The 27,625-nt window shown below is 33.8% G+C and overlaps 1 protein-coding gene and 1 long non-coding RNA gene across 2 annotated transcripts; both read right to left on the bottom strand.

The window, feature by feature from the left end:
• Positions 1-506: 506 nt before the first annotated feature.
• Positions 507-3,198, bottom strand: LOC127865842 (uncharacterized). Its single transcript, XM_052405879.1, has 3 exons — positions 2,072-3,198; positions 1,666-1,824; positions 507-830 (listed from the first exon to the last, which is right to left on the bottom strand). The coding sequence occupies exons 1-3, from the start codon at positions 2,600-2,602 to the stop codon at positions 522-524; spliced, it is 999 nt and encodes a 332-aa protein (XP_052261839.1). The 5' UTR covers positions 2,603-3,198; the 3' UTR covers positions 507-521.
• A 6,160-nt stretch (positions 3,199-9,358) lies between these two features.
• On the bottom strand, positions 9,359-11,738 carry LOC127865859 (uncharacterized). The gene is made up of 4 exons (XR_008042792.1): positions 11,605-11,738; positions 10,996-11,109; positions 10,582-10,744; positions 9,359-10,429 (listed from the first exon to the last, which is right to left on the bottom strand). It is a non-coding gene; the product is annotated as an uncharacterized LOC127865859 (long non-coding RNA).
• Positions 11,739-27,625: the final 15,887 nt, after the last annotated feature.

Here is a 27,625-nt window from a genome sequence, read left to right as displayed (position 1 = left end):
GTCGTTAAATTTCGCGTGTCATACCGCAAATAGTGCTCATATATATTCTATGTCAATATATTGGATGTGTCCTTAACGGAAGAACGTTGTATGTGTCAGAGACGACAATATAGTGAATATGTATGTGTCAATATATGTGTCCGACATGATAGTATAGAGAATGTGCCAGTATAAGATATTCGCCCGACATATAACTGATGTGTTTGTTTGAAACGGCTGTATTGTTACCGTTCCGGTATAACTGGATGTAATATATCCGCCACGGTTGTATAATGTACGCGCAAGTACTATAACGGATGTGTCCGAAACGTAGGTAAATTGACTTATGACCGACAGGGCGCTATGATGTATATATCTTTTGCACTGATGCATCCGAAATGGCATCATAGGTTGTGTCTGTACAACGGATATGTTCGATTTGATACTAAGATTTTTGCAATAGTAAATCGGATGTTAACAGCAAAGCATCAAAATTTCTATATCAGTTGGATGGATTTATCTGATATTTAATACAAATGCAATCAGTTTATAACGAAGTGAAGATATGTGTAGACCGAATACGTGTACAAACCTGCTACGCCTCGTTCGTAATCATCTTGTCCCTTTTCATTCGCTGCTTGTTTAATGCGCACTATGCTATCCATTGTCTCGCTTTGAATGCGCAGCACTCCAACCTGTATTGTAGCCTCTAAAGTTTTCAGACCTTCTGTCAGGGTCTTTGCAGCCTCTTTAGATAAACGTTCTCTGACCTCTTTCGCGTGTGTAAGTGTCTGATTGGCTTCTTTCAACAGCTCGCCAAGTCCGGTAAGTGTAAGCTGATCATTCTGCAACTACGTCAAAATATTGGCATATTGGCATGTGTAGACTTGTATCGAGACTGATTCTTGTGTTTGTGAAATCCTAGATCATTACAAAATATTAGTGAGTGTATAGTAAACAACATAATAAAAACCCTCGCAAAGTTTGAGGACCAATAAAACATAACAAACATTCCCATATTGACATATTGTTGGTACAAACATGAGTATACTTTTAAATAGCGTCAAATAATATAATCGACTAATTATTTATTGTCGTTTAGTAATGCGATTTTAATATCAGTGCCAAAGAGTTCACATTTTCCAAAGCTCCCCACGTGCTTGATTATTTGACATGTGACGACAGTATAAATGTGCGTTGTAGGAACATTTGATTGTCCCTAGTTTCATAAAAGATACCTATTTTATTTCCTGTGATATTAGTCGAAACAGTCACTAGAGTTACATTAAAATGATTTAAAATGTATTTTTCATTTTCCACAACCAAACGCATGTGTAAAAATTAGAAAATAATTACTTTCCAAAATAAGAACTGCAGAGTATTTTACAATTTGGACATTCGTCTGTTGTTGTTTTGTTTTTTTTGTTGTTGTTCAAAACAAATTTGCCTCCAATTACGAAAGTTTTAGAGGAGTTAGACTGCATACCGTTTTTCGTATGTTCCAGAATCAGGATCAAAATAAAATATTAGCACATGAAAAGGACTCGTTTTCTGTTGAAATAATATATCGTTGTCAAAAAAATCCACCAGAAAGTTGCGTGATATCATTCAATACATTCTATTTTTGTATATATAGACACAAACAACACTCGACTTATTTCTTAAACTAAAAATGCATCAATTTACATCACTGAGTTTTCTGTGCGCGTCTATTGCTGCTGTATCATGTAATAAGCAGATTGGATCAGCCAGAAGGGTGGCCAGTGTCTTGAAATAGTCCTGCAGGTCAGCATCTGTCACCTTGCAGTCGGCAGTGTGACGTACATCTCGGCCTATTTGACGTATCTTTATCAAAATAAAGTTGTGTAGTTTATGACCAAGGAAGAACGCTTAAAGGTAAATAAACAGGCGCGTGGCCGTCAGTGTGAAAGCAGAATATTTACAAATGCTGAGATAAAAAAGTGTGTGTTTGGTTGATATCATGGACATTACTGTAATAAACCGCGTCATAACACATGTGTTTTTTTACATTAGCGTGTTAGACAAATAAACATGTGTTTTTTGCTATTTTATTAGTATATTTTGATATTACCTTTTCCAACGGGCATTGCTTATCAGGTGGTGGCGGCGTTAGAAATGTGGGGGAGAGACATGTCTGGAAATGTTTGCAGTTCAACAAAATGCTTATCACACCATTGAAATCAGATTCTTGGACAGAAGAAACGTCGCTATAGCCATCCGGTGGGAGGTAACATTTACCAATTTCCCACGGATCCGTTACCCATCTTTCCGCTTTAGAGTTTCGCCACGAAGGGCAGTTATATCTATGCAGCGATGTGATATTTTGTTTCACTTTGTCACATGTTTGGCATGACTTGGGTAGTTGTGACGTATGAAAAGTGCATGTATATGGTTTCCTCTTTTTACACAGGCACCGAGTAGGACACGGCATGAGGTTTGCAATTGAACATTGTCCGCAGCTTATGCCTATCGCTGAGTGGACATTTTTTAATTCGCTCACTACGAAGTTAGTCAGTCCTTCCTTCATCACATTCAAGGCTATCCAAGCCTTGAACCAGTTATTGGTCTCCTTGTGGGTAAATATGTTGGTGGTGGCAGCCATCTTGATGAGACCGCAAATCACCAGTGACGGGTTCGTTTCCCGACGGCCAATGTTAGACGGTTTTATGACATGAGATCAATGTCTTTATCAGTAAGTATCCTCTGATCTTGTTCACTTCAAACATTAGGTTCATTAAGTTGCCCTTCATAAGTCATCTACAATACAATAGTTATATTCTCACAACAACACGTAATCTGTATTACCATGGAAACAAATAATTTTTGTGTGTGCATACTATAAATATTCACACAATATCATTATAACGCTTTTGTCAATAACTGTTGGTGTTGTTTTTTCCTTACGTCTTTCACACAATTAGATTTATCAGTATTTGAAAGTATTGTTGTTACAAAATAAAAGCGCATATTGCTGTAGATTTGAAAAGGTCTTTTTGTATCTGATTTCGTTATCGCTGCAATGTACAAGTATATCAATTGAAATACAAGTATTGATATATACTTACTCCGGAATGTGCAAGGTATTTTGTAAAGACCCCTTATCTTGGATAATTAACCAGGCTGACATATGTACATTCCTTTAACAATCACATACCATATCAACCCTAATTATTTGAAGAAACAACCTTGATTGAATAAGTGAAACGTGTTGTTACTATTTACGATGATTATAATATATTATGAGGTTTCCAAAGGTGAGAATATCCGAATTACAACTAGTATGCAACTTTTTGGTCTGAATTATAGTGTTTCGCTCACAAACAACTAAAGTTAGCACAAACATACGGGCACTGAGTGACACTACTACGATTTACAAATCCGCCATGATGAAAGTCCATCCACACACTACAGAAGTATCTTTAAAGTAGCCTTAGCTTATATGTATACAATTATGCATACATTTTGCGGTAATGTAACGACTCGCCCCCTTAACGACTCGCCCCATAACGACTCGCCCCACTTTTTATAACGACTCGCCCCACATGCATAACGACTCGCCCCACATATATAACGACTCGCCCTATTAAAATAAAATGTTATATTATATATGGTAATATAAATGAAATCAATTCATAATATGAATTTAAGGTTCGGCATTGTTTGATAACCATCGTTCAGCGTTTTTTTGCCTTATACCTGACCTTATATACGTCTATTGCAGGCATATTCTGAAAAGTAATAATTTTTATTTTATGATGCTTTTTTTTTACATCTTTGTTCAGTGACAATATTATCATAAAGCAAGACTATTGGATATCGGCACATTTGTCTCATGCCATACTTTCCTTTATATGTATAAAAAGAAGCAAAGGCTAAGATCATATCGACAATTAAAGATTCCCAGGTTAAATTACTCAAGAATTTAGGGATTATCGTTATAAAGGAGACCGATGAATTAACAATATAATTGACAGGTACATTACCGCGGACGGGTGATGACAATCAACAATACACGTGTCATAATCGCGAAAGCGCGAATACCTTGCTTCGTGGTAAAGATATTTTCATATATACGGGTATTAAAAGGTAAGAAAAATGAAAAAAGGTCTTTGCCGAAATTTATTTTTTGCAGAAATTTTACGGACACAATTCATCTGTAAGATAATTTTTTATTTATAATTTTAAAATTACCATTATAATCTTAAATCTACCTAGTTATTACCTGTTGATCTGAATACACAACGCACGATTTAAAAATCTTTTTTCATATTATAAAATGCGCATCAGTCCTTTTGTGTTTTTCACACAAACTTTACTTTAAAATGCTTATCAAATGGCGTTTCTTTTAAATTTTGGTGAGAACAATTAGCGCGGAAAGTTTTCAATGGTTTCAAATAAACATTAAATGCTAATTAAATGGCGGTTCTTTTAATTTGTAGGTGTGAACAATTATCGTGGAAAATTTGCAATGATTTCAGTTATGTTACTGTGGTAACGCATAATATTAATTGCAAGAGTTGATAAAATTCCAAGTGTAGAAATCTTGAACATATCATGCAAGATGCGATACAGTATTCCAGTTTCTGTTGAAAGTTCCTGAAAAAGGTGAAAGTAAAGCATTTTAACAAATTTCATCAAACTTCTAATTTGCCAAATCTTAAGATATTTTTTCAATACCCCACCAGTTTTTACCGACTTAAACACAATAAAATCGTGGGGCGAGTCGTTATAAAAGTGGGGCGAGTCGTTATAAAAAGTGGGGCGAGTCGTTATGGGGCGAGTCGTTAAGGGGGCGAGTCGTTAGTAAACCCATTTTGCTGAATTATCAAACACCTTTGTTCTAATAATAGATCATGCTTGGGATTTCCAACTTAATTTCATATATTACACAGAATAAACATGTTGCGTCTTCAATAAAACTTATTTGCATTGACGTATTCTTTATTTCACCAGTATATTTGAAGTCTATACAAATGTTCAATCCACAGACACATGTAATAATGCTTTAAATTTATATTTAAAAAAAAAAACAGTGAAGATCATCCGATTCAGACATAAATAAATCACATATAGCAATAGACGAGTTAAAATATACGTTTACATATTTGTAATCATTTTCAATTATTACTATCTAGTTATACGAAATGTAAATGTAAAAAGGTGTATTAAGATATCACCCTTACTGCTGGACAAGATGTTAAACGTTTAAGTTGTGCACCTACTTTCGAATTAATCTATCCACCCACGGACTCTAGATTACACGGATATGAAACGGGACCGCTACGCCAAATATCTTGTTGTGTCTAAGTCACGTGACCGTGTCGTAACTATCGATCTTTTATCGAAGCGCTGAGGTTATAAATTTGATGTATCCACTCACGTATTTTGTTTAGTCCAAATAATTAGACGTAAGCTACCCCGCTTATACGACCTCATATTTATAGGAGTAGTATTTTGTTAAATTATAGTTTCATTTCTAGGCCGATTTTGACAAATTATATATCATTAGAAAGCTTACGTAACGTAGTTTTCAGATATATAAATATATATTAAGTTTTTCTTCTGATTTCGGCAGCCCGGCGAGTTATAACTTTAACTTTTGCAAATAACATACCGTTTTGGAGTTTTAGAATCTAGATTAACGGTTGACATGTTCGTACTTTATACCGATTTGTAGCGTTTATATTTGGAATTCAGTTTTAAAAATAACATCTTGCTTAGGAGAATAGAATTCTGTATTCGATAGAAAAAAAAATTGTTTAAAAACGAAAGTAATTAAGGAATGAAGGCGGTAAAATGTAGCGCGCGTTCCTAACGCACTGAACTGATGCTACGGTCTTGGCGATTATGCTTTTGTTTAGATACCGGCCATTGAATTTCCTTTGCCATGATTATTATATTTTTTATGAAATATATTGAAATATTTTGTTCTAGAGACATATCCATACAGCTAAGTATTAATGAAGCTTAATAAATTTACGATTTCAGCTCTTGATTATAACACAGAAAGGGTGTTAATTTTATGATGAAACAGCGTATACAAATGTATAGCGGACCCTCTTGATATTTTTCGGCTTTGCATACTTCAAATATAATGGGTGTCAAAACATTCATCGTTTGTTGTTTATTATCAAAAAGGTAATTATGTAAAATTATATGAAAGGTTATTAACCATAAATTATCAATTAATTAAAATTATTTAAAGATTCTTGAAAATCACGGTCAACTGTCTATGCATGTATATTGAAATATCTTTATAAGTTAACAGAGTTATAAATATATAGAATTCTAAATTAAAACTCTGTATTATTTGTATTTTTCGGAAAGATTATTTAACCCCGTTGTGGTCAAATGAGAATGCTGTTTTTAATTATGTTGTTCCGTACACTACTATACACTCTTTATACACCCTTTCAGTTATTCGCTTTTACTAGTGTTAGAGTTGTGTCCCTTAGCCGGATGTGACGTCAACGGGGGATAGAAATTCGCCAGAGAAAATAAAATTTTACTGTGTCGCTGAAGAAATCAACGTCTTTAGCACAATATATGCGTAAGTTGCACACATGTTTAATTTTTATTATTATATTGACGCATATTAAAGCTATCGCTTGTTGTATATTTACTTTTAAGTACGATGAAGTGAGAAAAAAATGCATTAAACATTCCGTTTTGTCAAGACACATTTCATGTTCGTACATATACCACTACACCTGGATTGGAACTTAAATGTAAATATTGTATAAACATGCCAAATTTTGAAAGCAAAGCGTATTACGAGTTATTTTCAGAAAGTTTATATTTGTAATCATGATTTTATCATAGGAATTATATGATTTCGGGGCTTTTTTATTCTTAAATAGAACTACACAGTAGAAGAATATTAATGAAAACCAATCAGGAGAACGGGTCATTTAACATTCATGTTTTTTTACACCAAAATCTCTATATTTATAAACTTTTAAAACCGAAACTATCCTTTGTTTCTTTGAGTGTTTGACTGAAGTGTTGAAATAATATAAAAATCAGCTTCAATAAAGCATTATATGTGGGGTTTTTTCAGGAATCATCCCAAATGCTATGTTCAGAAACAGTGAAGTACCATGGCTGAACCATATCCTGTAACAGAAAAGAAAGTACAACAGTACACGACTGTGATTGTCATAAGGTTTGTTTTTTTGTTTAAAATGTGAATTCACTATAATAAATACTCCTAAGTTTATTATTAATATAATTATGCAAATACATAAACATTGGTGGCATGAATATATCCGGACATAGTCATGTACCATAACTACACTCTAATAAATATTGACTTGGTACAGAGACCCAACATGAATGCATACAAGTTCAGCTGTCAGGTTTTAAGCATTATTGCCACTTTAAAAAAAACATGTAACTTACACTACATTCAGTATCGATCATATTTATTTCAAACCATTTTCTAAAAAAATAATATGATGAATTTTGTATGTTGTATAAGTAACATGATTTTTTTTTAAAGAAGCAATAATGCTTAAAACCTGCCTTATTATTTTTTGTAGCTGTATGCCAAGGATGTCCCTGGCGCTGTTTTACGGCAACTTCAACCAGAAAGATGCACAGTTACAGAGTTGCGAATATGGTTGAAATGTCGGGGACAAGCTGTGAAATCGAATGAGACAAAAGCCGAACTTTGCTTGAGGTACTTATTTTATATCGCCTTTTCAGGCCTTTTCCTGGTGTATCTACGGGTCAGTTAAACGGACCCATTCCCTAACCTAAATTGTAATAGAAATTCCTGATTTGAAAAAAATAATTCCCAATAAAAAAAGAAAGAAGAGTTTATGATTATTTTAACTCAATTATATGTAAATGACATCTAACAAAGTACATTACCATGAATAATATGATTTTTCATCTAATTTGAATGATTGTGAAGGGTTATTTTATATTAGTTTTTCCCAAATCAGTTAATTTTTGGCACGAAAAATTCACAATCCTGCAATAGCTTTTTTCCCAAAATGGCCAGGAAAAAGCCTGCTTTTTATATTAAAAACGCACATTCATGTTGTGAATTTTTTTCTATGTTTCTGTCAACCAGTCTGTTAAAAATAAGTTTTATCTGTTTAGTTAGCCTGACTCGACCACACAGCATATAGTACTTTATAATGTATATAACATGCATAGTGGCACACAGCTTTCTGCTTCAATTAAAATCCCTGACATAATAAGTTACATTACTCTCTTAAGTCTGCATTAGAAATTGGTTACCACTAGTTACATTGTCTTTATACATTTTTGGGTCACAAAGAAGGTAGGGGTGGCGTTTATTAGGTGGAAAACAAGTATCTGAAACAGACTCTGGAGTAGTGCTTTTTTTGTAACACCTTAAATCTTAAATGTTCTGTTACAAAGTTTAAATCTTTACTTTTATATATTTTCCAGGGTAAAGAAATTCAGTGACAACCAGGATAACATCCTAATTGTGGATCCTTATCCAGACCAGCCCTTTGCAGCTAAGCAGAAGTCGTCCTGTATGAACTGTAAAGGACAATCAACAGTGTCAACAGCGGAAGAACATCTTAATTTGGAAGAATGCACATGGACCCAAAGCACCAGACCGATCTTCAAAGACTTTTCGTACATGAACATTCTGGAATGGACCAAAAGTTCTGGTAAAGGTTCAAAACTGGGTGTTGAAAAGCCTATTCAACGAGGCTATGTGTTTTTTCATGACGGTTATGTATTCGACACATGGACATCTGAACGTAACAGTTCAACAATTGTTAGATGTAAGTGTTTCCGCTGCATGAAAAACAGGTAATCAGGAATAAAGAGTATTGAAATAATATAAATTAGATTTGAAAGTATTCAATTTTGTGTTATTTAGTGTCAGTATTTGTGAGATTCACCTCAAATCACATTTATTCATTCAATATAATCATAGGATCTCAGCTCATTTTGGTGCAATACCTGTATCTGAATGTTTGTAATTTTCAGATTGTGTTTCCTTAAATTAGTTTATGGTTTCTAGCTTTCACATGTTGTCTTTCATCATTAATCTCTCAATTAATGATACTGCATACTGTTTTGTGATGAACTATGCTACTCAAATGTGCTTATCTTGCATTATTTCTGTTGTAATAAAGCTTATATCATTGATTACAAAGTGTTTTTACTCAAAGGATTATGCAAATCTGTAGCAGAGTCTTCGTGAAATAGTTGCTATGGTGTCTGCTAAGCAATCTGGAGCAACCAGTTTCGATCCCCATCGAGAATCAGTAATGGTTCTTCCCAGGAAACGAACTTAAGTACTGATTTGTCTCAATATGCATTGGACTTTCTTAGTTTTACCTAATATTTCCAAAAAAAACTAAAATTTCTATTAACAAAATTATTTATTCAGTAGTCATACAATCAAAACAAATTAACAAACATGATTAAAAAGATGTATATACAATTTTTATGTAAAAGCCACACACCTTATTTGGCATAGTAAATTTAAGTATGAATGACATATTTTATCTATGTCAATTAGAATATATCTGGTGGTTACAAGCCGTAGAAATCCATCTTTTTTGCACTTTAAAACTTAAAAATAATCGCGTTTGTCGAAATGGATGTGTACGTCTGGAAATCCTACTTTCGGTTTTAAAAGCAGTATTGTTTGAAAAAAATTATAAATAACTTGCTATTAAACTAGGCTATAGATTTAATTTTATTATGCCAACTAGAATATATCTGGTGGTAACAAGGTAGAAAGCCATCTTTTTTGCGCTTTAAAAAGTTAAAAATAATCGTGTTTAATATAGAAATCCTACTTTCAGTTTTAAAAGCAGTTATTCCTGTTTGAAAAATAATAAATTACTTGCTAACTAGGCTATAGATTTAATGAAAATTGTGCACACTTTCAAATTGCATCTATATGTATTGATCAACATGTACTTTATTTCAAGGTGTGTAGCTTTAAGTACTCTTTAAGCATTAATCTGTAACTAAATCAATGCTTATATCACGATAATTATCAAAAACTTTATACAAAGCCAAAAAATGTACAAATATTACATGAACAGCCAATGGTATTTCATTAACCTACATGTAGTATGATGTACACGAACAACATATGTTCATATAAATGGTATGTATGTTAAACACCAGGACATGATATAATTGGGTCTTGGAAAAGAGTGAGCAATGAGCAAACTGTCCAAATTTGATTAATTGTCCCAAACAGAGAAACCGGAATGACCTGATCAAATATGTGAAAACTTTTAATTTTGTTAATTGCACGTTCCACGTGAATTCGCGTCAACAGATGCGGTTTGTCCTTCCAGCAGTCGAATAGTGTAGGGATGGCTCCTGGTTTTAGATACCTCCGCTTAGCAAATCCAAATTCATCAAGACAGTCACGTTCAAAATGGAGAAAACAGACAACCGTATTGTGACTTATCTGAAAGAAAAAAAAAGAATAAATAAATATGTGTGCTTTTTTGAATCACATCAACACTATTTGTCTGACATGAAAATATATAGTACTTTACATGTTTCATTTTTCTTTATACAAAATCATTTAAAGTTTTACTGAAACCACTAACAACTGACCTTAAAATGTCTGTCTTCATCTCTTCGTATGTTATTCAACCAAACAGCTTGAACTGGATCATCTTCACTCAGCTGGAAATGCATGATAGCTGGGCTTTCCATGGCCTTCTAACAATCCGTAGCCAGTGGTGTGACATTTGGGCACACAGCAGATCCTGTTAGACTGAAATTTTATGAAGATCAACTAATAATATTAAAAAAATCAAGTGAATAACAACTTTACCAATTATTTGGGATCATTAAAATCAGTATAACAAAGTCCACAAACGTGGTTAACAAATAATAAGATGTGCTTTTATCCTATTGGTTAAGAATTTCATTTTATTTGTATTGATATTAATTACTATATGTCTATAAATGTTTTATTCCCAAATGTTATTTAAACAAATCAATTGACTAAACAATTTAATTTACCTTCGACTTCTTCTCGAGTGATATGGTAATGTCTTGAATCTGTTTTCCATCCGGTTTTGAGTCGAATACTGGTGTTGCTGTGTAAAACTGGACAGCATAGTCGTGGTCATTAATCTGTTGAACAAAATTCTGTTTCATAACATTCATGATAACTGATACATTGTACTTTACACGTTAATACACATTAGGCCGGGTATAGCTTAGTACAAGCTCTAATCAAACAAATAGCTTTTTAACAAACCATATGTTGCATTGGATGCCGTTGGCTTTCAATTTAAAAAAATGGTCAATTGGTACAAAAGCACGGTATGACTAAGACCAGTACGAGCGTCCTTTAGTTGCTTCAAAATATAAATGCCAAAGAGTGTTCATACTTTGACGAATACGAAATGTCCTTAGATAAAACAAGTCAATATTTCCACCTATTTAATCTATATCATCATTTCTGAACAGGATTTATTTCAGTAAAAAATCCTTCGTTTGAACGTTTCGTCCTCGCGAAAACATATAACAGACAAAAACAATACCGCTGCTTTATCAGCATTATAAACCGAATATCAAAATTGCATAAGAAAATAATAAATTATTAATAATAAGGTCAGTACAAACCTTTTCGTTCATATTTTAAGTCCATTTACACCGTTGAAAACACACATTGTCAAACAGACATCTCTTTGTTTGCTTACAGTCGATAATCGGGTATCCCCGGATGACGTCATTCAGGGGAGGTAATTATAATCAGTAAATATCTGAAAGGGTGTACAATCGGGACACCTCGGACAATTCCGCCATATCGGCGATCGTCTCTCGGGTGTATTTGGTGGAAGGATATGTCTAACGCCTCTAGGCGGAAGATATTACACCGAAAATATAGTTCGGGTTACACAACATTAAATTTGCACTAAATTAACTGATAATATAGATATAGAAGCAGTGCTCCAGCTAGCAATAAATAGAGGGGCGCTGCGCCCCTCTAAAATTTGCCCCCTTAAAAAGCGCCCCTCTATTTGTCTGTCAATTGCCCTTTTGGTCTCTACAGTAAATCCCTGTTTTCAGGCCGTATAAATCGCCAGAAACATCAACATGAATACACAGATAACACCCTTAAGTTACCGGTACATGACTGCCTGGGGCGTGTTAAGTCAACACATTATGAACAAACATGCCCCAAGGGCATGATTTGTTATCCGATCACTAATTAGCCTTTTGTTGCAGACGATAGTAACATGCTGTGAGAGATTATCTCTGAGGTCACGGTTGGTTAGGCACAATCACACTCGAATGAAATCAAACTAAGCACTATCGAATTTTTTTAAACTTCTGAAGTCTTTGGCTATGATTTTTTGTTTGCAAAAATAGTGATTTGTAATTCAAAATACCATTTAAAATTTGAAAATTAATAATCTTTTTTAATGCGAATATGCGGTTAATTTTTAGTCCGAAATTACGACATGGAAAACATATTTGTGTTTGGATTTTATTTCTGAACTTTAGAACACTTTCTGTCCTCAATCATGATGAATTTTAACATGAATAGGGGCAGACATTTGTTATTTCAACAAATAAAGAACTTGTTTGGAAGGAGGATTTATCCCTCTGCAAGTAAAATGTAATTTTGATATTGTCATATATTTTCGCGACCTAACAAAACTGTCAACATTGTTGACATTAGTTGAAATAATGTGTTGTAAAATAAATATATCCTATTAGTAACAATAACAATGTTTCATTTTATTCTCCAGACTGGATGCTACTTCATGGTGGCATTGATCATTGTTTGGACTTTAAATTTGTCAATATCGATTTTTGTTTGAATTAATATTATTTATTGTGGACAAACATTGGTTCAAAGTTATTAATAGCAACGAATTTAAGTGGTGACAGTCACAACGTTTTTTTGACCCAGTGAAACCCCTGAATTTATTTCATGTTTTCTTTGTTTCTTCTACAAGGCCACTGATGCTGAAACTGGAACCTGAAAGATTAACATGCAGTTCAATGATGATAGGTGATAAAAAAACATCAAAATTCCCCCCCCCCGACACACACACACACATCGGAAAGAAATATGATATCTACATATCTCTAATGCGTGTAGTCTGATGCTAGCCCAAGTCGGTTATGAAATTGGAAACTAAGTTGTTTTCCGTAGCGCCAATGTAGAAAGTAATATATTTATTATAATTTCATTACACAAAATGAGGAACAGCATACAATTGGTGAAATCATCCAATGCACTAATGTTTACAATTCATAAGTATATAGTATAACCAAAGTATATACTTAAGTATATTTATAACCAAATGCCCTATTTTCCAAAATTACGCGTGAAATGTGCCCTTTTGGAGGAAGCTCCCCTCTATTTTGAAAAGCTGGCTGGAGCACTGAGAAGGACCAATATCTCTGAGGAGTAATATAATAGAATATTTGTTTCTGTTATTGTTATACATTAGTTGTCATTACATACAAAATATTCAAATGTTAATTAAATGTTTAGAAAGCCAATTAGTTGTTTCTTGAAGTGTAAACAACACCATTATTCAAACTTAAAGAACCAGTATTTCTTAAATTGCATTAATTATCGGTACAGTATTGCGGATGTTTTGCAGGGCGACAAACTTTTAGATTTAATCCATATGTTTAGGTTCTATACCATAAACAATCGTACAACACTGTACAGTGGTACAGGGAAAACTCTTCGGTGTAATATAAGAAATAGTAAAATCCACTTAGATCCCCCACCCCCCCAAAAAAACAACAACATTATAGTGACAAGCCAGGAAGTCACAAACTGTGTACAGACAAAAGCCATATGGCTCTCAGTGGGGTTTACTATTACCAGTATTGAGACACCTAAAGGGTTTCGCAGGATGGAAAAAGTGGAGAGCTTGATTGAATTTGAAAAACAATTCTTTCTGTGCAACCATACAGTACTTCTGGCAGATATTTTTTATATTTTAGCCTAGGCAACTTAATTCCAGATGTTATTCTGGCCAGGCCGATACTCTTTAGCTGGGCAACCAAAACACTAAATATGGTCAACTGTGCAGGCAACAATTGTAACTAGAAGTGGCGCGGCAGAGGCCGACGCGTATCCCCATTCCGCATGTTTGACCCAGTAAGCATTTTAATGAACCTCGTGGTGAATATAATGGATCAGCCCTGTTTTAGCCTTAAGTGTAAATTGGTTATTCCAATACTGTGGAGACACCAATAACACCTATAAACAAATTAAGAATACAGTTTTTTATGCCCCTGGTAGGGTGGCATATAGTTTTTGAACTGTCCGTCAGTTTGTCTGTCTGTTCTTCCGTCTGAAAACTTTAACATTGCCCTAACTTTTGCAATATTGAAGATAGCAACTTGATATATGGCATGCATGTGCAACTCAAGTAGCTGCACATTTTGAGTGGTGAAAGGTCAAGGTCACGTAAAGGTCAAATATATGGCTTTAAAGCGGCGCAATAGGGGGTATTGTGTTTCTGACAAACACATCTCTTGTTTTTAATTGAAAAACCAAAGACATTGTTGGAATTTGACTTATTTAAGGCATCGTGTATACATTTTAAAACTCAATTTTCCACAATATGAAACAACTTTTTTAAAAGGCACCAATAAAAGCTCCTCCATCCCCTATGCACGCTAAACCAAGAATCAGTTTTTTATAAGATTATCCTTCAAAATGGGCAAAAGTCCATGGGCAATACTGTCAAAATGCCCTTTAACAACTCTTGTGACATGCAGCTGTAGTCTATTTTCTCTGTATTTTTTTTTTACAGCGAAACACATAATGGCATCATCATAGATGTATAGCTCAGAATTTATTTTATACTATATAAATATGTTATGTGGTCTTATTTATACAAAATAACCTGGATATTTATGAAAAAACACCATCTCCCTGTAAAGAGAGATGGCATTTGTTCGCCATAAACATTTATATATTCAGTAAATTGTAAGCAACAAACATAAAAAATTCAGTCCCCCAGTCATCGAGTTTTTAAAGAGTTCAACTTTGCTTAAGTAATAATGCATCAATGTTGATTCTAACAAAAAAAGGGTAGTCATTTATGCTTAAACAGTTCTGCTTTCCAGAAGCAAGGACGTCAAACACAAACTTTAAACCATTTATAGTCTTAATTATTAAACAAGAGGGCCATGATGGCCCTTTATCGCTCCACTGCTGAAAAAAAGGCTGAAACAAATATTCTCGGCATGTGCAAATACTTAAATATAGGCCCTATTTAAGCACATGTACACTTTTGTGACCCCCTGGGCTGGGTCACATTTAACCCCAGGGGCATAATTTGAGCAAACTTTGTAGAGGACTACTATATCTCACTACATACAAAATGTGGTAGCCCTAGGTCCTAGAGTTAAGGACAAGAATATTTTTAAAGTATTCACAAAATAAGCAAGATATAAGCGTATATAATGTTCAATTTTGTAACCCGGTGGTCAGGTCAAATTTGACCCAAAGGGCATTATTTGAACAAACTTGGTAGAGGACTATAAGATGCTACTGCATACCAAATTTGGTAGCCATAGTCCGAATGGTTTTCGACAAGAAGATTTTTAAAGATATCACAAAATAGGTGCTTTATAAGCGTTAATTCAATTTTGTGACCCCTCGGGGCAGGGTCCAAGTTGACCCCAGAGGCATTATTTGAACAAATTTGGTAGAGGTTTATTTTAGATGTCACTACATACCAAATTTGGTAGCCCTAAGCCCAATGGTTATGGACAAGAATTTTTGAAGTTTTCACAAAATAGGCCTTATATAAGCATGTGTTCAATTTTGTGACCCCCGGGGCAGAGTCAAATTTGACCCCAGGGGCATAATTTGTAAAAATTTGGTAGAGGACTATTAGATGTCTCTACATACAAAATTTGATAGCCCTACGCTCAATGGTTATGGACAATAAGATTTTGAAAGTTTTCACAAAATAGGCCTTATATAAGCAAATTTTCAATTTTGTGACCCCTGGGGCAGGGTCAAATTTGACCCCAGGGGCATAATTTGAACAAATTTGAAAGAGGTTCACCCCAGGAACATTCCTGAGAAATTTCATCAGAATTGGACCAGTAGTTTAGGAGAAGATGTTTAAAGGAAAAGATAACGCGCGGACGGACCGACGCACGCGCGACGAACACAGGACCATGACATAAGCCTCGCTTGTCTTTGACCAGTGGAGCATAAAAGATATTCAGCGTATATCCTGATTTTGTAATATAGTACGAAAAATAACAATTTTTTTTGATTCTGTAGTAGAAACAAAGAAGAACCCTTTTCTTTTCAAAGTAAAAGTTTTATAATTATTTTTATTTTATTTATTTTTTTACATTTATTTTTTTATTCAATATAGTACATACAATGTTTACATGTATATGATCATACAACAAAGTGATTGTACAAAGCAATTGAGTTCAGACATGTAATACAAGATATGCTAATATATATACTTTTTTTGGTTTCCTTAAGATTAAGAAAAAAAACAAAAAACTGGGTTAATATGTTTTTTCTTTGGTTGTTTGTGATAGGTGTTGTTTTTTTTTAAAAGAGAAAAGAAAAGAACAACAGAAGAACAGTTATGAAAAATGATGAGTTGTATAAAGTGGGAAGAAAGCATAATGGACTTGTGTGTTTTGTTGTATATTCACAATGATCTTATAAGATTAAAAAAAATATACACAAATATTTTAGAAAGATAAACTAACATTAGAGTAAAATGTATATAAGTGGACAAACATTATGAGAATTTTATCAGATTCCATTTTTGTTCAAAGATTTGTAATGTGTCATTACTGAGGGCTATTTCTTTCTCAATCTGCAGGGCTCAACATTAACCCAAAAACCAACTTGCCCTACCGGGCAAGTACTTAGAAAATCTACTTGCCCTGAATGTAAAGCCATTTGCCCAAACATGAAATATCACATTAACTCTTAACCTCATATTTTTTAATAAAGATCAAAATGATACACCACAAAACCTTTTTATTTTTGCAAATTTAACAAAATGATTACAGCAATTAAAGTCTTATTACAGTCTAAATTAAATGCTTTGTTCTTTTTTGCACTTGACCGGGCGGACAACTAGATTATAAAGTAACTTGCCCGGACCCAACTTTTACTTGCCAGGGGCAATAGGACAACCGTTAATGTTGAGCCCTGTCTGGATTTTTAGTTTAAGACTATGGACAAAAACAATTAAAATTTGGTACTTGTTTTTTGTACTTCATGTTAAAGATAAAAGATGTTTAAAGGAAAAGTTAACGCGCAGACGGACGCACGCACACACAGCGAACACAGGACCATGACATAAGCCCTGCTGGTCTTTGGCCAGTGGAGCTAAAAAGATATTTGGGGTATATCCTGATTTTGTAGTATAGTACGAAAAATAACGTTTTTATTTGATTCTGTAGTAGAAACAAAGAAGAACCCTTTTCTTTTCAAAGTAAAAGTTTTATAATTATGATAAATTGCCAGGACATAATTATGGGCCTTTGTTTTTGACATCTGATATCTTGGGAACCTAATAATGGTGCCCTAATACGAATGATACATAACATAAGGTAAAACAAAACAAAATTGCTGTGCAAGTGTGTGTGAGATAGAGAAAATTATCAAAAAACAATGAAAATTTTATTTGCAAATTAACTACAACACACTTAGACAACAAAAAGTATTGTTTGTATAATCAATATAAACATAATCTAAGTTGCTGCTAATATGGGATCCTCACCAGGATTTGAACCTGGATTTCCTCTCCATATAGAAAGGTGTGTTTGCTTACACTATAAGGATGTTCCAATTAACAGCAATAATATTGGTTACAATTATTTCTGTCAACTATATTAATTGTTTAATTAAGTCTTGACACAAAATGTGTAAATAAACGTTTCAAGCTTTTTAAAAACAATTTATTCTCCATCAGTTTTTTAAGGCAACTGTCACATTGAGAATTACATGTATCATAAGGGCTCGCCTTTAAAGCTACTCTGGATCAGGAACTCATGTTTTTCCACAAGCACTGAACCTGAAATCAGAAAAAGATTATTTAAAACCACTTTTTTTTTGTTATAGAAACAATTAAATGCCTTTTTTATTTCAATAGATTACTGATCCCCATAAAAAACTGGACACATAACCTAACAACTTGTTGAAAATTTGTTTGCTTATTTACATCTGTGAGTACATGTGTTGGTACATGTGACAGTGAGGCGGTAAGAAACTGCAACAACTTAATCGAAACAAATATTCAAATAACTACAATGGTATGTTTCTTATGCTAGCAATTAAGTAGCAAATAATGAGAATAACTAAATATGACATTTTGGGCTGCACTAACTATTAAGATCCATATGATGTTCAATGATCTTTATATACAAACAGGGCCGAGTTGCAACATTTTACAAGATTAAACGTTTGATTACTTGTACGGTAAGAATTTATTAACACTTTTTAATTGATGTTACATGCATCAAAATAATCCCAAATAGTTTAAACAAAAAACACAGAAATATTAATTGACTAGATAGTAGATTGACATGAACAGACAGTAAAAAAAAAACTAAAATAGAGTTTTGGAATGGTCATGTTCATCAGATCATGTACAAAATTGGGACAATCATAGCTCTACACAGTTTCCAACTAGTATTTTTAATGTAAAAGAAACAGATAAAGAAAAAAAGATGTCCACAGAACATATGCTTGGAAAGTTCTGGGATTATTTCATCAAAATTTCTTCAAGAAAGTATAATGTACTGAAAAGTTTAGCTTAATAAAAAAAAATCACTTAACAATATATATATAATATTACAGATATTCACATATAAACATTGTTACTGAACTCAACAGAAAACACTTTAAAAGTTTCAATGACTTAACATATCGTTGTTGAAAAAAAGGGGCGCTTGCTGCACTGGTAACAACACAATTATATAACGAGATAATTTGCTCATAAAATGTCCATAATCAAGAATTAGGTAAACACTGTGGGCAGTCAATCGTTTGGCATATGGGTGTTTGAACTAAATTGCATCCGATAAAAAAAATGGCAGCAAAAGATATTGATGTTATGTACATTTAAAAACCCGCAGAACTCAATATAACAAGCGAATTCTTTGAATTGATATCCCCCGCATATATACTTCTGGACACAAAAGTGTTATATTTGACACTAAAAAAAGCATTTTTTTTAAGATACAAAAGGCCATAACTCTGTTATTATCAGATGGTGTACAATGCCATTTGGTGGCATCATCCTATTATCCATATATATACTCATACCAAGTTTCAATGAAATCCGCAAAAGCACTTCCAAGATATGGCTCCGGACACAAAAGTGACTGATGGACGGACAGCCGGACGGACAGCGCCAAAACAATATCCTTCCACCTCTGGCAGGGGATATATACTCATACCAAGTTTCAATGAAATCTGCCAAAGCACTCCCAAGATATGGCTCCGGACACAAAAGTGCCTATAGTAAAAAGCTTTTTTTCAAGATACAAAGGGCCATAACTCTGTTTTGAACAGATGGTATACAATGCCATTTGGCGTGCATCATCCTCTTATGCATATATATACTCATACTAAGTTTCAATGAAATCCGCCAAAGCACCGTCAAGATATGGCTCCAGACACAAAAGTGCCTATAGTAAAAAGCATTTTTTCAAGATACAAAGGGCCATAACTCTGTTTTTAACAGATGGTGTACAATACCATTTGGCGAGCATCTTCCTCTTATGCATATATATAGTCATACCAAGTTTCAATGAAATCCGCCAAAGCACTTCCAAGATATTGCTCCGGACACAAAAGAGCCTATAGTAAAAAGCATTTTTTCAAGATACAAAGGGCCATAACTCTGTTTTTAACAGATGGTGTACAATGCCATTTGGCGTGCATCATCCTCTTATGCATATACATACTCATAACAAGTTTCAATGAAATCCGCCAAAGCACTTCAATGATATGGCTCCGGACACAAAAGTGCCGGACGGACAGCCCGACGGACGGACAACGCCAAAACAATATCCCTCCGCCTCTGGCGGGGGATAATAAGCGCTTGGTGAAATCTACAATTAATTATGCTCACCGTCTTGAAATAAAAAGTTCTTCAGCAAGCGTCGATTCTTTCTTGGGTCTGATGCGCAATACACAACTGATTATTATGCCACTTGAAGTGATTAATAGTAATAACACATTTAATTAATACATCAGTGAACTAAATCTTGCAATAGACTAACACTAGTGTAAATTATTACATTTTTTGACTTGATACATTGACATGTTTAACTAAGCTGTTTACAAATTTAGATAGGAGTGGGTCTCACTAAACACTGCAAAGACACACACAGTCTAGCAAAGGCTACAAAGACAAGTAAAGTCAGAAATAAGTTAACCAGTGTATCCTTTATTTAATAAATGTAAGACTAATTGGGGAATATATTTAGGAGAAACAAAGATTTTAACATAAATAACTGTTTTTATTTGGTCCACAGTAGTTTTGATATAATTCCAATCAAGGTATAACAAAGGCAATCCACGAATTACAATGGGTTTATTGGACCTTGCAGCATGTGTTTGACTTTGTGTACCTTTGCTACACTTTGTGTGTGTGTGTTTGTAGTGTTTAGTGTGAACCTTACGGCATGTAAACAATAGCTTCTTTTAATTTAAGAGACATGTGATTAATGCTATAATGCTTCTTAAACTATGGAAAAACGTTTCGGTGTAATGTTTAGAGAATGTTTTTAATCATGTTTTGAATTTATTGTAATTAACATGCACATGTTCTTTAAAATATATTCATATTTCTGTTCAAATGATATGCATCCGTTGTTTACAGTGATTTTTGTATTATTAGCTAATGTACAATTTGGATGTAATCATTTGGGACCTACTGGCGGAAATTTTTATATGAATTTGACTGGTCATGATTAAAGGTAAACTAAGGTCAAAAGTGACGTTAAACAGCTAAGCTGAAAAAAAGAAAGGAAGTCTTCCTTAACTGGGCTCAATCCACTGACCCTTGGAGTAAAAGTCAAGCGCTTAAACCAATGGGCCATCAGTGCTTCCATAGTCAGTGGTTTATTTTATACTTTATACATGTATAAGCATTCCTTGAAATATCACACAATCAAACAATAAAAAAAGAACTCTCCCAAATTATTTGTGTCATAAAATGCAATATTGATAAATGTAAACATTCGATCTAAAAAGCTCCAATAAAACACAAGAATAAAATTAAAAAAAAAAAAAGTAACCCTCAACTTGGCTAGAACCATTGACCCCTGGAGTAAAAGTCTACCGCTTAGACCACTCGGCCTTCCATGCGTATACAATGAGTGATGTATTTTATACTTTATGTAAGCAATCCTTGTAGTGTCACAAATTACAACGAAAACAGTCAATTTAAAGGTGCCAGTTAAAAATCAAGAATACAATTAAAATAAGGAAAAAAAAGTAGCCCTCATCAGGGCTAGAACCACTGACCCCTAGAGTCCTGGATTTAAAGTCTACCATTTAGACTACTCAAACATCCGTGCTTATTGAATGAAGACTTTTTTTGAAGGATGTATTTTATACTATATATAAGCCATACATGCCATACGTCCCGGATTGTCCGGGACAGTCCCGGAAATGAAGAACTTGTCCCGCTGTCCCGGAAATCTGTCAAATGTCCCGGAATTTACAAAATCCATATATACATGTACCTTATCTTAGGCTTAACTGCACCTCGAATCTGTGTATATCTGCAGCGTCTCCATGACAATGCCAACCCGAATAGGCAAACTACGCTACGTGTCAAAATCGATCAATTAACAGGGGTCCTGTTATCATATCAATTGTCTCACGTTCGCGGTCAAACCGAAAAGGCGGCATTGTTTAATGTGGTTGTAAATTGACTTTAATCTACTACGTCATTATTTCCCGCTGCGTAAGGGCAAAGGATAGTTGTTCACACATTTGAAGTCCAACATCGCTGTGACTGTCTGGATTTTAAGTTGACGATCTACCGGTACTGTTTTGTTGTATTTGTTTTATTGTGATTGGTTGTATCTATTGTGAGTTGATTTGAGTTGACGATCTAACGGTACTGTATTGTTGTATTTTTTATTATATAAATGTTATAAATGAATAAAGACGTATCAACAACTACGCGTTACACACCGGTCTTAATAACAATAACGCAGTGACGTCACCATCTATGTTTAGAACGCTTACACTGAAAATACGCGGCTTGTATCTAGTAACGGAAGTAGTAATGTTTAATTTGACGTTAATAGATCAAGTGTATTTCGGATAGGCTTTCGAACTTTTGCAATTAATGATGCGAAACAAAAAAAAAACGTACCAAAAATGCATATGTCTATAAATATCGCTACATTTTATACATGTCCCGGAAAATCGGCAAAAGTCCCTGACAATTCAACTCAATGTCCCGGAATTGGTCTGAAAAATTATGGCATGTATGTATAAGCATTCTTTATAGCTTCACAAAATATAAGGACAACAACAGATTTCTCCAAAGTATTCAATCGTTTCGTGTTGCAACGCTGTATAATTTTCAGGCTTTTAAATCGTCAAAAGATGCATATAATGGCTATTTTAGAGCATGGTTAATGTTCAGTATTACTGTTTCCTTGCAAATATTATAACTAAAACCAAAATATGCGAATCTGAAACATTGTTTTAAAATTTTCTCAATTTACCAAAACGTGAAAATGTAAAATTAACTTCATGTCATAGTCCAAATAATTAGACGTAATCTACCGATGTATACATGTATCGACCTCATATTTATAGGATAGCTGAAATTATTCACGTTCAGAATAAATCTGAGCCAAGAGTCTGCCAAAACAAAAATCATCAAAAGACTATTGCGGCAATTTATATTGACTACATGAAGTCATCATTGATAATTAATACTATTGGACTAGGAGTACTCAATGTCAATACTGGAAAATTTCCATTTAAACAAGTGTAATTATGTTGTGTGAATTCACAGATTTACAATTAATATTATATAAAGAATGTAATCTTGAAACAGACGAGCTACAAACAACACATTTTAATGTTTCTTCTTTACGTCAGGTTTGAAACTGTCGGGCAGCCATCTTGTTTTCAAAAGTAGTTCCAAATCCAATATGACGGCCGCCTTCGTACATCAGAGAGACGGTGTGGTGTAGCCCACTGTCCGATGCGTTCAGATTGAAAGGGTGTATAGGACTACGAAATGACGGAGTTTTTTTACCGGTACCCGCTTAATACGTTAAATGTTAAGTATTAGATTTTTTAAATGTTTAAAATGTACATGTATAGGTATTAAGCACTTATAATTATTGTGATTTAGCTGGCTGACATCTATACAGTATAGACCAGTTCACGCGTGACGTCACGCGCACCTGCGTGTTTACATCCGGGCTATATTGGTAGTCAAAAGAAAGATACAATCAATGGGGAGAAATAGAGCATGATCGGTTAAATTTAAACGATTATATTTTGATTTTATTTTTCAACATGCCAACAAGTTGTTCTATGTTACTGAAACAAATAAGATTGAACACAATGAATAAATAGATCAAATCCAAAGAAAAAACATTTACAAATTAACCATAATGTCTGGGCAGGGACCTTTACCCTGGTCCGGGAAAACTAACATGTTGACACATTAAATAAACATTTAATTAAATTAAATGCAATAGTTTTCATTTGATTGTTTGCATCTATCTTAAAATCGTTTAAGCCTTTGTATACCGGTGTTTTATTGCCCCTTTGTTCTGCCTAATCCGATTATCTCGTTTTGATCAGATATTGTCCAGACCTAACTAACAACATGGTGTCATAAATCACACTAGGTGGCAGATGACAGTCTGGTCATTAAACGCAATTGATGATGCCACCATGTCTTCATTCTGGTAGTATTAAGTAACTAGGCATTTGGTTGAATAAATTTACCACCGACATACTTAACAGTTGCTTAAATTAGATATGTTACATAATTATTGTACAAATTTGAAGTCTATAGATTATCAGAAATTGAACACGGTAAAGAAAAAGGCCAGTTTTATTTATAGAAAAATAAAGTATTTATGAATTATAAAATGTAAATAAAAAATATTTAACGTATTTAGCGGGCATCGGTTAATTATAAATACGTCATTCAGTATGAAGATGTAATGTTACGGCAATGCACGAAATACATCATAAAACAAGAAATTACGTTTGACATCAATGGGGGTAAATAATAATGAAACAATGTTTAATATTATATTATATATGTATATATATTATGTTGTGTGTGTGTGTGTGTGTGTTTGTGCGTGTGTGTTAAATGTTAGATAATTGTCACTCATACTCGATCACTAGTAACCAGTTTACAAAATACATGAATACACAGTTCAATTTGCACCATGTGAGGTTGTGTTTTTCAGTTAAATGTTAATATTCTTCAAGTCATTCTCTGAACAACACCCATCCAAATTAAAATTACATGTAAATACCGTTATGAACTTCGCTTTTAATAGGGCTTTGTAGTACGTTTATTTTCAATGAAACACTGACACATTCTGGCTATCACTAATTTTTTATTATTCTAGTTTACGCATGCAATTGATAATTTTATAATTAGATGTATCATTATTTTTATTGAAGCTTTTCTGCAAATAATTATACGGCTAATGCATAGAGCTCTTTGTTGCGTCGAATTGTCTGTCGTTCAGTCTTCAGACAATCTTAATTACTTTTATGCTAATGACGCGTTCTTTTAAAATGCAAATAAATGTGTTAATGCATTCTTTTGGCACTGAACATTATATTTTTTAAATATTATTTAGGTGTTGTTTTTTAAGTTTCTTTTCGATGTATTGACTAAACATGTCTCGTTATCCATATGCTTTGCGTTAGCTGTAAGCAATGCTTTTTGACTACCAGTGCATTGCGCATGCGCGAAAATCGGGAATCAAAACAATAACAATGAACTGGCCTATTTAGTTAATGGCAATCTGTATGGGCAGATGACTATAAATGTTTTTAATACGCTACATATCTTATAATCGCAAAATTGAGTATTTGGCGTTACATTACTCCAAGAAATGACCACTAATACCACGAGAAGACATGGAGGTATCATAAAAAGTGTAAACTGACCAGACATTGCCACCTGTGGTTAGGGACCAATATACAAGTATAGGTCCCTGCTGTGGCGTATGACACCATAGTGTTATTTAGTATTGGTCGGCACAGTATCTGATCATAACGAGATAATTGGTTTGTGCTGAACACAGGGGCAATAAAACCACAGATCTATCAATAAACAAGATTATTGAGATATCTTTTATTGAACACCGCGATAAAAATGCTCAAACCATGGACTCTAGATTACACGGATAAGAAACATGGCAACATTCTCAGAATCATCACTGCTATATGTGTAATCACCTAACAATTCGTCTAAAAATAATTTATATATTTGAGTTGAAGACGATGTACTGTTGTTTAAGTCTGAATAAACTATCTGTCTGCCTGTCTAAATCCAAGCCGTCATCGTCCCGGTGAAAAAAAATCTGATTTTCAATAGTTGGACATGATGCCCTGATGTCAAAATAAGAAATGACCCGCGTAACACCGACCGTGATTTTCAAGAATCTTTAATAAATTGATAATTTAAGGTAAATAACATTTCAAATAATTATACATAATTACCTTGTTGATAATAAACAGCAAACGATGAATGTTTTTGACACCCATTTTATTTCAAGTATGCATGCAAAGTCGAATAATATCGAGAGGGTCCGCTATATACGCTGTCTCATCATAAATTTTACACCCTTTCTGTGTTATAAACAAGAGCTGAAATCGTTAATTTATTAAGATTCATTTATAATAAGCTTTATTGATATGTTTCGTGAACAAAATACTACAATATATTCCACAAAAAATATAATAAGATGGCAAAAGAAATTCAATGGCCGGTTTCTAAACAAAAGCATAATCGCCAAGACCGTAGCATCAGTTCAGTGCGTTAGGAACGCGCGCTACATTTTCCCGCCTTCATTCCTTAATTACTTTCGTTTTTAAACAATTTTTTTCTATCGTATACAGAATTCTATTCTCCTAAGCAAGATGTAATTTTTAAAACTGAACTCCAAATATAAACGCTACAAATTGGTATTAAGTACGAACATGTCAACCGTAAATCTAGATTCTAAAACTCCAAAACGGTATGATATTTGCAAAAGTTAAAGTTATAACTCGCCGGGCTGTCGAAATCAGAAGAAAAACTTAATATATATTGATATATCTGTTTACTACGTAACGTAAGCTTTCTAATGATATATAATTTGTCAAAATCGGCCGAGAAATGAAACTATAATTTAACAAAAGACGTGAGTGGGTACATCAAAATGTATAACCTCGGCGCTTCGCTGTACGCTAATCGTAAAAGATCGATAGCCACAACACGTTAAAACGCGCGGTGGTAAAACATAAAATGTGTATTTCTTGTGTTTAACTCGCTATAAATCCATCAATAACATCGGGAATATACTAAAAGTTATATTTTTTGAAAGAGGAATTAATAAGCAACAAGATAACGTATAAACCAATAAAATCGGATGAATAGTTTTTGCATAAGATTGAATTTACTACAGTAAGGGTCAAATACTCGATTCATCTCCTGTCAATATACACTCCGTGATCCACCACGACAGGTTGATTCCGGTTGTGGGTTGCAATGTCTTATCTGCGGATCATTCTATACATAAATGGTGACGTCACTACGTTATTGTCAGTAAGACCGGTGTGACACAATGATCTGCGGAAAGCCTTTTCACTACCATACCGCTTATATTGAGGTTACATTGCACTAAAGTATAATCTCGTAAAGTTAATAAATGATTTTAGGTGAATTAACTGCGGAGCGACGCCCAAATAAAGTTATTGAATGAAATTGCACAATAACTTCTCAGTATCACTTAAGTGCAACACTCTTTTCCCATGGCGTATAAGAGGAAAGAATACGGTCCAATTTGCTTGAGTCCAACGGGCTTTTTTTTCAGCATTCTGATATGTTTTTTTGTTTTTGAAGCAACATTTTATTAGATGTTATTATATGATTATATATGCAAATATGATACGACACTCCCTAGATATGTCAAACATTGCATATATATTAATTACAATTTCCGAAAATTAATTGTTTAAAATATAACGAGAACCATTAAAATACAGCCGGTAAATATCCATCTTGAAATATGTGTTAGTACAATACTGTTGTCAACAATACGTTCTCACAAACTATCTAAGTAGATTTTCTTTAAAGCTTCTATTGAAACTGTTTTCCTAAGTTTAAAATAAGTATTGAGACTAAATTTAATTTCTACGGAATACCATTAAAGCCATCCTGGTTACACATTAATATCCAGAGGGCGACGATGCGAAAGTGCGATAGTACGATGGCGACAATGCGATATTACGATGGCGACAATGCGATACATGTAGTACGATAGCGACAATGCGACAACGCGATAGAACGATGGCGACACTGCGATAGTACGATGGCGACAATGCGATAGTACGATGGCGATAATGCGAAAGTCATATCGTACTGTCGCCATCGTA

This window comes from Dreissena polymorpha, chromosome 2 (assembly GCF_020536995.1).
Source record: "Dreissena polymorpha isolate Duluth1 chromosome 2, UMN_Dpol_1.0, whole genome shotgun sequence".
Lineage (NCBI taxonomy): Eukaryota > Metazoa > Mollusca > Bivalvia > Myida > Dreissenidae > Dreissena > Dreissena polymorpha.
This window is presented reverse-complemented; position numbering and strand designations above follow the sequence as displayed.